Raw genomic sequence first — 12,271 nt, forward strand, 5'->3', positions numbered from 1 at the left:
ATCAAAATTAAAAACTGTTGATCTTCACAAGACCCTGTTAAGAGGGTAAAAGGCAACAGAAAAAAAAAATATTGCAAACCACATATCTGACAAATGACTATACCTAGAATAAAGAACTCTTAGAATTCAAATTGGAAAAACAAACAATCCAAATAGAAAACAAACAAAAGAAATGAAGAAACATTTTACCAAAGAGGAAAAATGGATGAGAAATAAGCATGAAAATATGTACATCATTAGCCATTAGGGAAATGGAAAAAAACATGAGACACACTCCCATCAGAGCAGCTTAAAATAAAAAATAACAATACCAAATGTTTATGAGAATGTGAAGAAACTGGATCTCTCATAAATTGCTGATGAGAATATAAATGGTACAGCCATTCTGGAAAACAGTTTGGCCATTTCTTTTTAAAAAACTAAAGATAAACTTACCATTCAACCCAGCAATCACACTCCCAGGCATTTATCCTAGAGAAATGAAAACTTTTATCTGTATAAAAACTTGTACACATTGGTTCATAGAAGCTTTATTCATAATAGCCAAAAACTGGAAATAATCAAAATGCCCTATAATGGGCGCATATAGCTGCAGAAACTGTGGTACATAAATACCAGGGAATACAATTCAGTAATAAAAAGGAACTGCTACATACAACAACTTGGATGGATCTCAAGGAAGTTATGCTGAATGGGGGGGAATCCCCAAAAGTCATTACCTGTATGATTCCATTTAAAATGATAAAAATTATAGAGCTGGAGGAGATTAGTGATTGCCAGGGCTTAGGGATTAGAGGGGAGGGGTGTCCATAGAAGGCTAAATGTTAATTATAGAAGGACAGCATGATGGAGAACTTTCTGGTGATGAAATAGTTCTGTATCTTGACTATAGTGGTGGTTACACATGATAAAATGGTACAGTATTACACCCACATGGTGCTAATATCAAATTCCTGGTTTGGGTTATACTCTAACTATTTAAGATGTAACCACTGGGGAATAAAAATAAAAATAACTATCAGATAATACACAATAAACTTCTAAAGGACTCCTTAGGGGAAATGAAACACCCATCTATTAAACCTACTTAAAGTAAGTCAGTCTGCTCTACTATTTTTTTTGGCTTGTAAAGAGAAACAGGTTTTGAAAACACCTTGCTGATGTTTCTAGTTGAGAAATGTCAATAATGGTATAAAGTAAAAATTGCATTGCTTATGTGACAGCATTAAATAGTTAAAATCAGTATTAAAATGTACCTAGATTGACTGCACATTGTCTTTCTTCAGAAATTAAATTGATTCCATAGTTAACTGTAACTAAATCTAAATCCTTATAAACAATTCTAACACATCTCTTCAAACTACTACATATGTAAAATGTCATTTTTGTTATGTAAAACGTTCGTAACACCAACAAAATGAAGTAAAATGAGGCCATTAAAAAGAAACAATTCCTCAAAAAAAAAAAAGTTATATATGTGTTTGAGATATTCCAGAATCAGTAAAAAAAAAATATATATATATATATATATACACAAATACACACATCCCTCAACTAGTCAATATTTAATATTTTAATAATACACAATCTTAATGGATATGTAAAAAAGTACTTTCACGGTCTGTTATCACCTAAAATAATACATTATATAATTTTCAAAAATGTGTTCTTTGACTTCTAACCTCTGCTCTTCTTTAGAATTACCTGTGAGGGGGGGAAAAAATGAAGATTCATATTATACCCAAGGCAAATAAAACAGAATTCCTCGACAAAAAGTTAGATCATCTTATGTGCATAATATGCAAGACTGAGTTTATAAAACCCAATTTGGAAGGTGATTATGGAATCTTTTGCCTTATAAATGGTCCTAGACTTCCCCTAAAATAGTCCACTTCTATCAAAAAATGTGAAAAAAGCAATTCTCAAAATCTGGTTTTATAGTCACTTCTGACTGTCAATTTCTTCAAATGTAAGCCAAAAGTACCCAGATTAGTGGTTCCCAACTTGAGGTTTGTAGACAATTTAGTAATCTAGGGAGTTAAAGAATTTTCCAAAAGTCAAAAATCCTATTATAAATCAGGCATTAACAACTATAAGGCAATACAAATCCACTGCAACACCAAATTTCTTATATTTGAGCTAGAATTATATCAATTTAGAGACAAAGACTAGTCATTATATTCTTAAAATTTTAACTCATTAGGTAGACAATTTTCAAAACATATAGCCCATGAGAAAATAAAATAAAATCAGATCTTTAGCTATAAAAGACTGGAAGCAGTAGACCAGAATATATCCAGAAATTTTTTTAAAGAACTTACCTACTTACAGGTAACTACACCTATAATAAAAACCCTAAATTTAAAACACGCACATACACTCTACAAGCTCTTAAGCCTTACTTCTACCTAGGGAAAAAAAAAAAAAACAACTTATATTGCCTTTAATAGTCTAGAAACATATTGGAATATAAGCAAAGTTGAAGCCCCTAAAAAAGTACCAGGGCATGCACATTTCTAAGCTTCCACAAAGACCATCAAATAGGTCTATATCCCAGGCCAGTACTTGTACTTCTCTGGTTCTACATGTTAGCATGAGCACTACAAAAGAAAGTACGACATACTCAAATTTGCTGAGTATATTATGCACCCAAATCTTTAAGATGCTAAGTTAAACAGAGTTCGACAAGTTTATTTACCTCTGCTTCTCATAAACTTTCATAAACCTTACATAACTATATTTAAAGATGACAGCATTGCGAAGGCTGGATAAGAGGTACATGGGAACTCTATTATTTTTGCATCTTCTGTGAGTCTATAATTATTTCAAAATTTAAAAAAATTAAACAAAAGTCTACAAAGAGGTAGACTGTCAAAAATAATTCTCTCTCCCACATCATCCCCCAGTCAACCATGGTTGCCAGTTTCTTGCATATTATTTTAGAAACAAAGCTCTCTATATAACATTGTGACTATTCAAAGAGATACAGTAGGTCATCTAAATTTATCTGACCCCCAAAACTTTTTTGGTGGGCCATCTATTAAAATCAAATGAAAATAATAATCTTGGAGACATATTTAGAAAAAAACATCCTAGGCATCATATTCTTACATTATATAGAAATACCAGTAAGAAGCAACTTTCTCTGCTTATATAAGTGATTTGATTCGTAAGTCACTCAAATCTCAAAACAAGTAATTAGGAAAACTTAAAATGATCAAGAAGTTTTCATAAATTTCAAGGTGATAAACCTTCTCAACTATATACAGTCTACTATAAATCATATAGGTTAGCAGCCAAACATTCATTTCCCTTAAGTAATGATAAAGCAGTGCCCATAAATCTTTCCATCAGAAATCCATAATATATACATATAGAAAAAGAAAATCTCCATAATTAAACCCAATAACATAAAAACCAAACATCCCCCAGCTGTAGGCAGCTGCCTAGGTTGCCATGTACCTAGGCAAGAGTTACACTGCTAGGGAAACAGCAGCTGATAACTGGTTAGCATCCGTGCCAACTCTGTTGTTAACTATACCAGGATGCCAGCATAATTGGGGGGGGGGGGGGGAGCAAAACATCAGTCAACAAAGCTGAATAAGGAATCCAAAGCAGACAGAAATGATATACTAGATGATATTTTTTTAAATTAATTCTTGCTCAAGAAAAGAAAGTCAGATTTTACCTTTGCTGCAGCCTGTACATGCTCCTTTTTAATGACTCCACACTTACTCTCAAAAGCATTCATTCTGGACTCTTCTGCTAACCGATGAACAAACAGTAAACAATTCAGATGCACCTTTAAAAGAGAAAATTCAAAAGGATTTTTAAACTCAAACACTGATGCTTTGAAATAATGATTTTTTAAAAGATTCCAAAATTTGTTGTAAATTTACTAGTGTGCTTAAGTCAATTATTTAAAGTAACACAGAATTCAATTTACTATAAGTCCAACTTAAATTCTATACAAAAGAGACTTAGTTACTGCAAACATAAACCAAGGCTATATATAAGGCTGACCAAAGGCCATAGATAATAACATTATTGCAAAGCATAATTACAAAGCTTATGTAGGACTCTATTAACTAGCAAATATTCTTGCTTCCAATTCCAAATAAATTTAAATTCATAATGGGATTTCCCAAAAATTTAAAAACAAAACATATCACCAACTGTTTAATCCTAATCATCTCTCATTCTACAATCCATGGGTTGAAGATTTTTTAACCAGATATTTAATTTGAAATAATCTATTCAAAACCATGTTAATAATTGAAATGTTAACTTTACTGGAGTGAAAAGTATATATATAAAGGTCAAGTTACATGTCATCCAACATATCAAAATAATCATATCTACTATTAATAATCTTTGAGGCTCTTAAGAAATTAAAATGGATAATATAAGCAGATAATAAATATTAATTATTTAGGTACAATTAGATAATATCTTTAATATACTGGTGATTTATATACTACATGTTCTTTGCAGTTAGAATACTCATCTAATATTCACTATGTGTACTGCACACAATCACTCCCCCACAGTTTACTAAACATTAAACAACTAGGTAATGTGGTGTTTTAAATTTAAATATTATGCAGAAATCTTTAGTGGATGGTTATAGATGTTGAAGAATGTTTTACTGATATCTGGAAAAAATAGGACTTTGGGAATTTAAATTTAATAAGATAAAGAACCTATGGAAGACATCTTCCTTTGGTACTTTTTTGATGCACGGTCTTCTTTAATTCTCACAAGAACTCTAGGGTAAAGCACCCAATTCTGATTATGTAATACCATGTTATTCAATTCTTTTTTAAACTTCCAAGGACATCCCATTTCCTATTGCAGCAAAAACATTCCGTAACATGGCACAATTCCTGTTAATCTAGATTTCCTACTTCTAAAGATAAATAGCTTCCAGATATCCCCAAGATAAATTCCAATACTAAACCCCACTTGACTAGACTTTTCCAGTTTCATCTCTCAGCTTACAGTTCTATAGTAAGTCTTTTGAACTTCTTTCCGTATTCAAATGAAACCTTGCCTACAGGCATCCTACTAGTTTGTAAACTTCTCTGAAAAGTCAAATTCCCCCCAATATCTGTTATGCACCCTGAACTTCCTACCACTGCACATACTACATACACCATGCAGCAATTTCTCATGTCTTCCTCAATCAAATACAAGGATAAGAACTATGTTTATCTTCCCCAACATTATATCTTCAGTGATCTTTAGTCCATGGCACAATACGTAGTCAACAATTATCATTGCATGAACAAAAGATCCCTCCATATCTCCCCGAATTAGGCAAAAAAAAAATTTTTTTAGTCAATCCCAAATAAACCACACCCAGTTTTAGAGAATTGATGGGTGTTGGAGGGGAGAGCGGTGGGGGGGGATGGGCAAAATGGGTTTAGAGGTATAGGAGATACAAGCCTCCAGTTACAGAATGAATAAGCCATTGGAATGAGTAAGTCATGGGAATAAAAGGCAGAGCTTAGGGAATATAGTCAATGTATTGTAATAGCCTCGTATGGTCGTGGTAGCTACACTTGTGGTGAGCATACCATACAAACTTGTTGATCACTATGTTGTGCATCAACTATACTTCAATTTTGAAAAAATGAAAAGGGAAAAAACAAAAAAAACTTCACCGTTTTGAGACTTAGTTCACCCTATTAACCTATATGGAAAGTCTTTTCCTCTTCATAAGCATGAGCCATAGGTACTGAGACAAATTAATATTACTTTTTGACTGTCACAGAATTTTTTTAAGCAACCCAATTCTCTCTCATAAAACTGTTGAGTGGTGCCACTCAAATGCACAAACTAAGGTTTTTTGGGTTCTTTAAGATTTATTTATTTTAGGGGCACCTGGGTGGCTCAGTAGTTAAGCAGCTGCCTTCGGCTCAGGTCATGATCCCAATGTCCAGGGATCAAGCCCCGCATCGGGCTCCCTGCTCTGCGGGAAGCCTGCTTCTCCCTCTCCCACTCCCCCTGCTTGTGTTCCCTCTCTCGCTGTGTCCCTCTCTGCCAAATAAATAAATAAATAAATAAGATTTATTTATTTTAGAGAGCTCATGGGGGGCAGAGAGAGGCAGAAGGAGAGAAGTTCAAGCAGACTCCCTGTTGAACACAGAGCCCCAAGTGTGGCTCGATCTCATGACCCTGAGATCACAACCTGAGCCGAAATCAAGAGTTGGATGCTCAACCATCTGAGCCACCCAAGCACCTGTGCACTAAGGTTTAAATTAAAATAGTCAAAACAAAAACAAATTTTAAGGTATTCAGCTAGACATTCAAACTTGAAAAAGGCCATTCCATCAAAAATTTGCTTGAAAGGTAAATCAAAAGATAATTTACAAAGAAATATCCATTCCTTAACAGTGTCAATTGACCAAAACACTGGGCCAGTCTGATTTCCTCCTCCCTTCATCATAGGACTTTTGAGTTTTACATAAACCATAAGCATCCAGATATTTCCTCAGTGAGAAATCTGAAAACCAACTGAGCCATGAGAAAGCTGAACAATTTATTCAGATTAACAGATGTACTCACCAGTACTGGCCCTGGAGATATACAATCAAATAAAGCGTAAAACAAAACAAAAAGCTGGTGCAAAAGAACTATGAAATAACATAAATTATCAGTAAAATGTTAGAAATAACAATCAACCCACATTAGTTACAATGCATTCCCAACATTATTTGTACACTCATAATATTCAAAGTATTATGCCAAACATTAGAAATACAAAAAATTCCCAACTCAAAGTTCCCATCCGATGAGAGAACCAAACCCATAAGAAATTAAAGGCAAACATGTGACAATAGAGGATAAAGATAAAGTTGGTTCTCAGATTAAGGAAGACTCAGGAAGTGGCTGGCATTTGAACTGGATTTTGAAATTGGAGTTTGCCAAGTGGAGTAGAATGAGGTCATCTTCAGGCAGAAGAAATACAATATAACAAAAGACAGCATAAAAGTAGATTAGTTTTGTATTAAAGATAATGAGAGACACAAAAAGGAGATCTGTATGGTTCCTTCCTCTCAAAAAGCTGCGTACCACACCGGGAGACAAAACGACATACGAAACTTAACAGAACAGTGTCATTGTCTCAATAGCTAAATTGTATTATGTAACTCTTATACTGCTATCAAAGTTCAGAAAAAAGAGATCAAAACAGACTGCCTTAATTGTAGAGAAGTTTATGGATGATGTGGGACAACTGCCTTGGTAAGATTACGAAGTGTCAAAGGTGAGCAGGAAACCATAAGCAAAGAAACCAGGGTGATGCATGGCATATACAAGACAGTAAGAGAACCAACGCCAAGTCAAAGATGAGCATACAACCTAGGAATAGGTGCCAACAGAAAGAACTTCCTTTCCCCTACCACTGCAACTCCTTTTCTTTCCCACACCACCTGGATCCCAATCCCACTCCACAATAGAGCCCAGGTGTCCATGGATCACTTTGAGGCAGACAGCTGTGGATGTGCGAGGACTCTACTTGAGAAATTTCTGCCAAACAATCTATACCAGCTGGTAATCTCCTAGATATTCCTGAGCAGGTACATTTCCTCTCCATTTAGAACCCCAGCTCCAATGAAAACTCCAGAATAAATTCCTGAAAATGTTCTGCAGATCAATTTCATTTAATCCAGTTCACTTAGATTACCTTTATCACCACTGGGCGGGGGCATTCAAAACAGTAGGCACAGGTTGACCCTTGAAAAACTTTTTTTCTTTTTATTAATACAGTACTGTAAATGCATTTTCTCTTTGTGATTTTCTTAACATTTTCTTTTCTCCATCTTACACTACTGTAAGAATACAGTATACATTTACAAAATACGTGTTAATCAACTGTTTTATGTTATCAGTAAGGCTCTGGTCAACAATAGGCTATTAGTTAAGTCTTGGGGGAGCCAAAAGATATACATGGATTTTCAACTGTGGGGGGTTAGAGGAGTCATTCAAGGGTGGTTCAAAGGTCAACTATATTGTCTTTCCCTACAGGGTTTAAGAAATGAAGGGCAGGAGATAGTAGAAGAACTACATTTCCAAGAAAGCTGTTTTGGCTTCAGAGACCAAATAACGGAAAAGTAAAGACAATTCTATAGTAGTGTAGCAAAAAGAGAAATGCTGCACTTGCAGGCAACAGATGGGAAGGCAGTGGTGAACTTGGGGAGGCTGTAGAGAAGAGAGTTGGAAAAACCCAATGTAGCTTAAGAACAGATGGATAATGCATTTGAAGACATTCTCCATGCCCTATGCCCTGGCTACCAACAATTCTTTACCTTGATTTCCTGGAAATTAGGTGCCCACATATAATGGCTCCTTTATTCAAAAAGCTCTTGTGACAAAAGGGAGGAGGTGTCTCTTATGGTTTAAACCTAGGGAAAGAGTGTTTATTCTGCTAGAGAAATACATGTTCCAGGCATTCAACATAAAAACTCCAAATTTATTTCAACACAGAAATATACAGGGGTTTAGTTATGGCTATTAAGTGAGCATTATGCTGCAGGAATTATGAGTCAGATAAACAAGCTTTCGTGGTTTGCCTTGAATATTCACTAACAGGTGCTCTATTTGTCTAGGAAAATGAATTCACAGTTGAAAACATACTAATAAGTAAACTTGAATTAGGGTTCTTTAATAACTAAGCTAAAGTATGGGAAATAGGGAAAGATGTTTGGTTAACAACATAAAAAAAGGAGGAAGGCAAAGAAAGAGGCACCCACGTAAGAGGCATGTCAGTAATGCCTTTTACAATAGTTCAATAAATAGGACTTTGCCTGACTTCAAAAAGTTATTTTTTTTAAACTGTATCTTTCACACCTTTCGCAAGTACACTAAGCGCAGTACCAGACTATGCTCTGGAAAAGTGATATTTAAAAGCCATAAGCAGAAACTTAAGTTAGTTTTCCCCCTTAAGATGATACGGCTAATAGCCTCCCGTTAAAAAAAAAAAAAAGGTCCGGATATCTACATTTCAGAGGGCCCCAGGCAACTAAGCGTCAGGAATATGAACTGACCAGTCAGGCGGGGGCAAACCTGCCTCGTCATTGCTGGAAACACCTTAAACGTAGGCCTGACGGTGCTAGGGGTGGCGAAATAAAAGCAGGGGTTTATTTCCTCTACCTCCCTCTTGCTCCACTCCCAGCCAAAGAAGGGACAGAATCTCACCAATAAGTCGCCACTTGTCTCTAGGCGAAGGTGAGGCTTCTGTCGCTTGAAGACGCGCTTAAGAAAGCCCCGGGGAGCCTTCCGTTTTATATGCTTTCTCTGCGAGACTGTGGTCGAGAACGCCATTCTCTCCCTCAGGCACCAGCCTCCTTAGCTTCTGAGATCCTCCGGGGACTGCACAGAAATTCACACCGGAGTCAACAGCAAGAACAACTCAGCCGCTACGACACTTCTTCAGGCCCCAAAACCCCCGCCCAAACGTTTGAATCCACCGCCGAAAGAGGGTGCCCGGCGCTCGGTAGTGACGTCAGCCTGGCGCAAGCCCCGCCCCCGGAGTGCCGGCTGTTCATAGAAAACACCCTCGGTGGGGACCCTGTGATATCCTTAAAGGTCGGAGGCTTCCTTTAATCGCCATTTGTATTGTACCTGCGCTTTGGAAGTATTTCTCCTGTATTTCACAGGAGTGTTGAGAAACTGGAAAATGTTGGCATGCCAAGGCAGTTACACTTATTCTATATACTGAGCCTAATACCGGTGGACTAAGAAGTAGATGAATAGAAGTTTGTGATGTTTTATCAGGATTCCTAAAGAACCAATGCCTTCATAGCAAGGCATGATTTTCTAATATTAATAGCTAACAATTTACACTTTTACGTAATTTCACTTGATCTTACTTGAAGTCCTTTCATGATTCTAGCTTTTTTGCTCTTTTTTTAGAAACGCAGCTCCCTTTCATGTTAAGGCCCCTGCACTTAACCTTGCAATTACTTCAGATATAGTTTAAATGCTACCTCTTGAAAACCCTTGCTATTTCTCCAAGCAATTAACTTTTTCTATCTTCTGTGCTATCAGTACAAGTAGTCCCTAAACTTCATTATGTATCAGATGAAGCACCACTCTGAGGGTTTCTGATTGAATAGAAATGTATGGGACTTGAGAATTTGCATTTCTAACAAGTAGGTCCTGTTGGTACTCCTAGTTTGAGGACCGCACTGAGATCACTGTGATGTTCATTGTAATTATCTATGTTATACTATACCTGTAGTAATTATTGTGATTTCAATATCCACACAGATGATCCTTCCACTATCTGGCCTCCCATTTCCAAGACCTCCTCTCTGCCAATGATGATATCTTATCATTCATACCTGCAGTCATACACTAGGGCGTATTGTTACCAAATACCATACCCTTCCATATTCTCAATCAGTTGTCTCACTCTTCAACCTCATCTATCTTTTCAACTCACTCCTTCCAGTGTTCCAAATCCAATAATTCTTAGATGCCACTTAGATGGGATAGCAGTCTCTTTCTTTCTATCGCTACCAGGCCACCAACCCTTCTCTACTCCTTATTCTCCCTCCTGTGGTCCATTGTGCATTATTAGAATATTCCCTTGCATTTCTCCTCAGCTCTCTAGCCATCTCCAGCTAATTCTCTTCCCTAATCAGACATGCATATCCAATTCTCCACTGGACTGGAATTTTAAGTCATTTTAAATTTAACACATCCAAAATTAGTTCTTGATAAGTCCCTATATCCCAAACCTGCTCCTTACACCAACTTCCCTATTACAGCTGATGGTACTTCCATTTTTCCAATTACTCAAACTAAAATCTTGGAATCATCCTTGGCTCCTCTCTTTTTATCACCCCATACTCAATCTTTCATCAAATTTTGTCAGCTCTATTTGCAGTCTCTGATCACTTTTGGCCAAGTCACCATCATTTCTTACTTGGATTATTCCAACACCCTCCTGACTGTGCCTCAGCCTGTTTCTCTTTATCCTCAAGAGAAGAGCCAGGTTTAACTCAGATTATGTCACTCTTCTCCTCAAGCCCCTTCCATTTCTATCAAAATAAAAGTTCCTACAATGACTTTTGAGGCCTTACCTGCCCTCCAAGTACAAACACACTTACAAATGCACAATGAACCGTTTGACCTTATCTCCCACAATTAAGCAACTCACTCTCCTCCAGCTGTATTAGCATCCTTGATAGCCTTTAGATACACCTGAAATCCATTAAATACACCAAACAGTCCCCCATCAGGTGCACTTACTATTCCCTCTGCCAAGAATACTTTTTCCTCATTTATTTGCATAAGCGTCTCCATCACTTCCTTCAAGTCTCTGCTCTAACAAGTATCAGAGAGACCTCCTATTTAAAATAGAAACTCCACACATGTATACACATGTATACCTAGACACACACATATACCTAGACACACATGTGCACATACACATACACAGGCCCAGCAGTGTGCAAAAGCTGACTTATATTCTCAGCACTGTGTTCAGTGACATTAGGTTGGTAGCCAAAAATATTTACACCACTGGAATTGGCAAATACACAAATCAGGGGTCTTTGTTTTTGTTTTCTGGAAAGAAAGTTGTTAAACGTTTACCAACATAACACTGCCCATATCCCTGCTGAGATGAACATCCTAACCCACCCTGTGGTTTATTTTTCTCTATAGCACTTTTCATCATATAATAAATGCTTCTACATATAGGAAAATGTTACTGTAGCTTTATTTATTATAGAAATAATTGGAGATAGTTGATATTCATTAAGAGGGGAATGGAAATACCTATTGTTGTATGTATTAGTTTCCTAGCATGACTGTAACAAATTACCACCAATTTAATGGCTTCAAACAGTACAAACTTACCATCTTTCAGATTGCAGGTCAGAACTCCTAAAATCACAGTGTCAACAATGCTGCCTTCCTTCTGGAGGCTCTAGGGGACTGTCTGTTTCCTTGACTTTTCTAATTTCTAGAGGCCATTTCCATTCTTTGACGCAAGGCCCCTTCCTCCATCTTCAAAGCACATCAGTCTACCTTCTCTTTTGATCAGCACATCTTTTTCAGACTTTGATCTGCCACACTTCTTCTAAGAACACTTGTTATCACATTGGGCCTACCCAGATAATCCATGATAATCTTCTCGAGATCCTTAATCACATCTGCAAAGACTCTTTTGCCAAGTAAGGTAACATTTTCAGATTCTAGAGATTAGGACATGGCTATCTTTAGGGGGAGGGAGCATTATTCTGCTTACTACATG

General features: G+C 36.6%; 1 protein-coding gene across 2 annotated transcripts; it reads right to left on the reverse strand.

Annotated features, from left to right (window-relative positions):
• Positions 1-1,538: 1,538 nt before the first annotated feature.
• On the reverse strand, positions 1,539-9,465 carry CENPW (centromere protein W). 2 transcript variants are annotated; one of them, XM_021693578.1, is made up of 3 exons: positions 9,202-9,465; positions 3,689-3,802; positions 1,539-1,704 (listed from the first exon to the last, which is right to left on the reverse strand). In XM_021693578.1, the coding sequence occupies exons 1-3, from the start codon at positions 9,325-9,327 to the stop codon at positions 1,678-1,680; spliced, it is 267 nt and encodes an 88-aa protein (XP_021549253.1). In that variant the 5' UTR covers positions 9,328-9,465; the 3' UTR covers positions 1,539-1,677. The 2 variants fall into 2 exon arrangements, with proteins under 2 accessions (XP_021549253.1, XP_044773449.1); XM_044917514.1 differs by having other exon boundaries at positions 9,157-9,455.
• Between the last annotated feature and the right edge of the window lie 2,806 nt (positions 9,466-12,271).

Source organism: Neomonachus schauinslandi, chromosome 8 (assembly GCF_002201575.2).
Source record: "Neomonachus schauinslandi chromosome 8, ASM220157v2, whole genome shotgun sequence".
NCBI classification, from domain to species: Eukaryota; Metazoa; Chordata; class Mammalia; order Carnivora; family Phocidae; genus Neomonachus; species Neomonachus schauinslandi.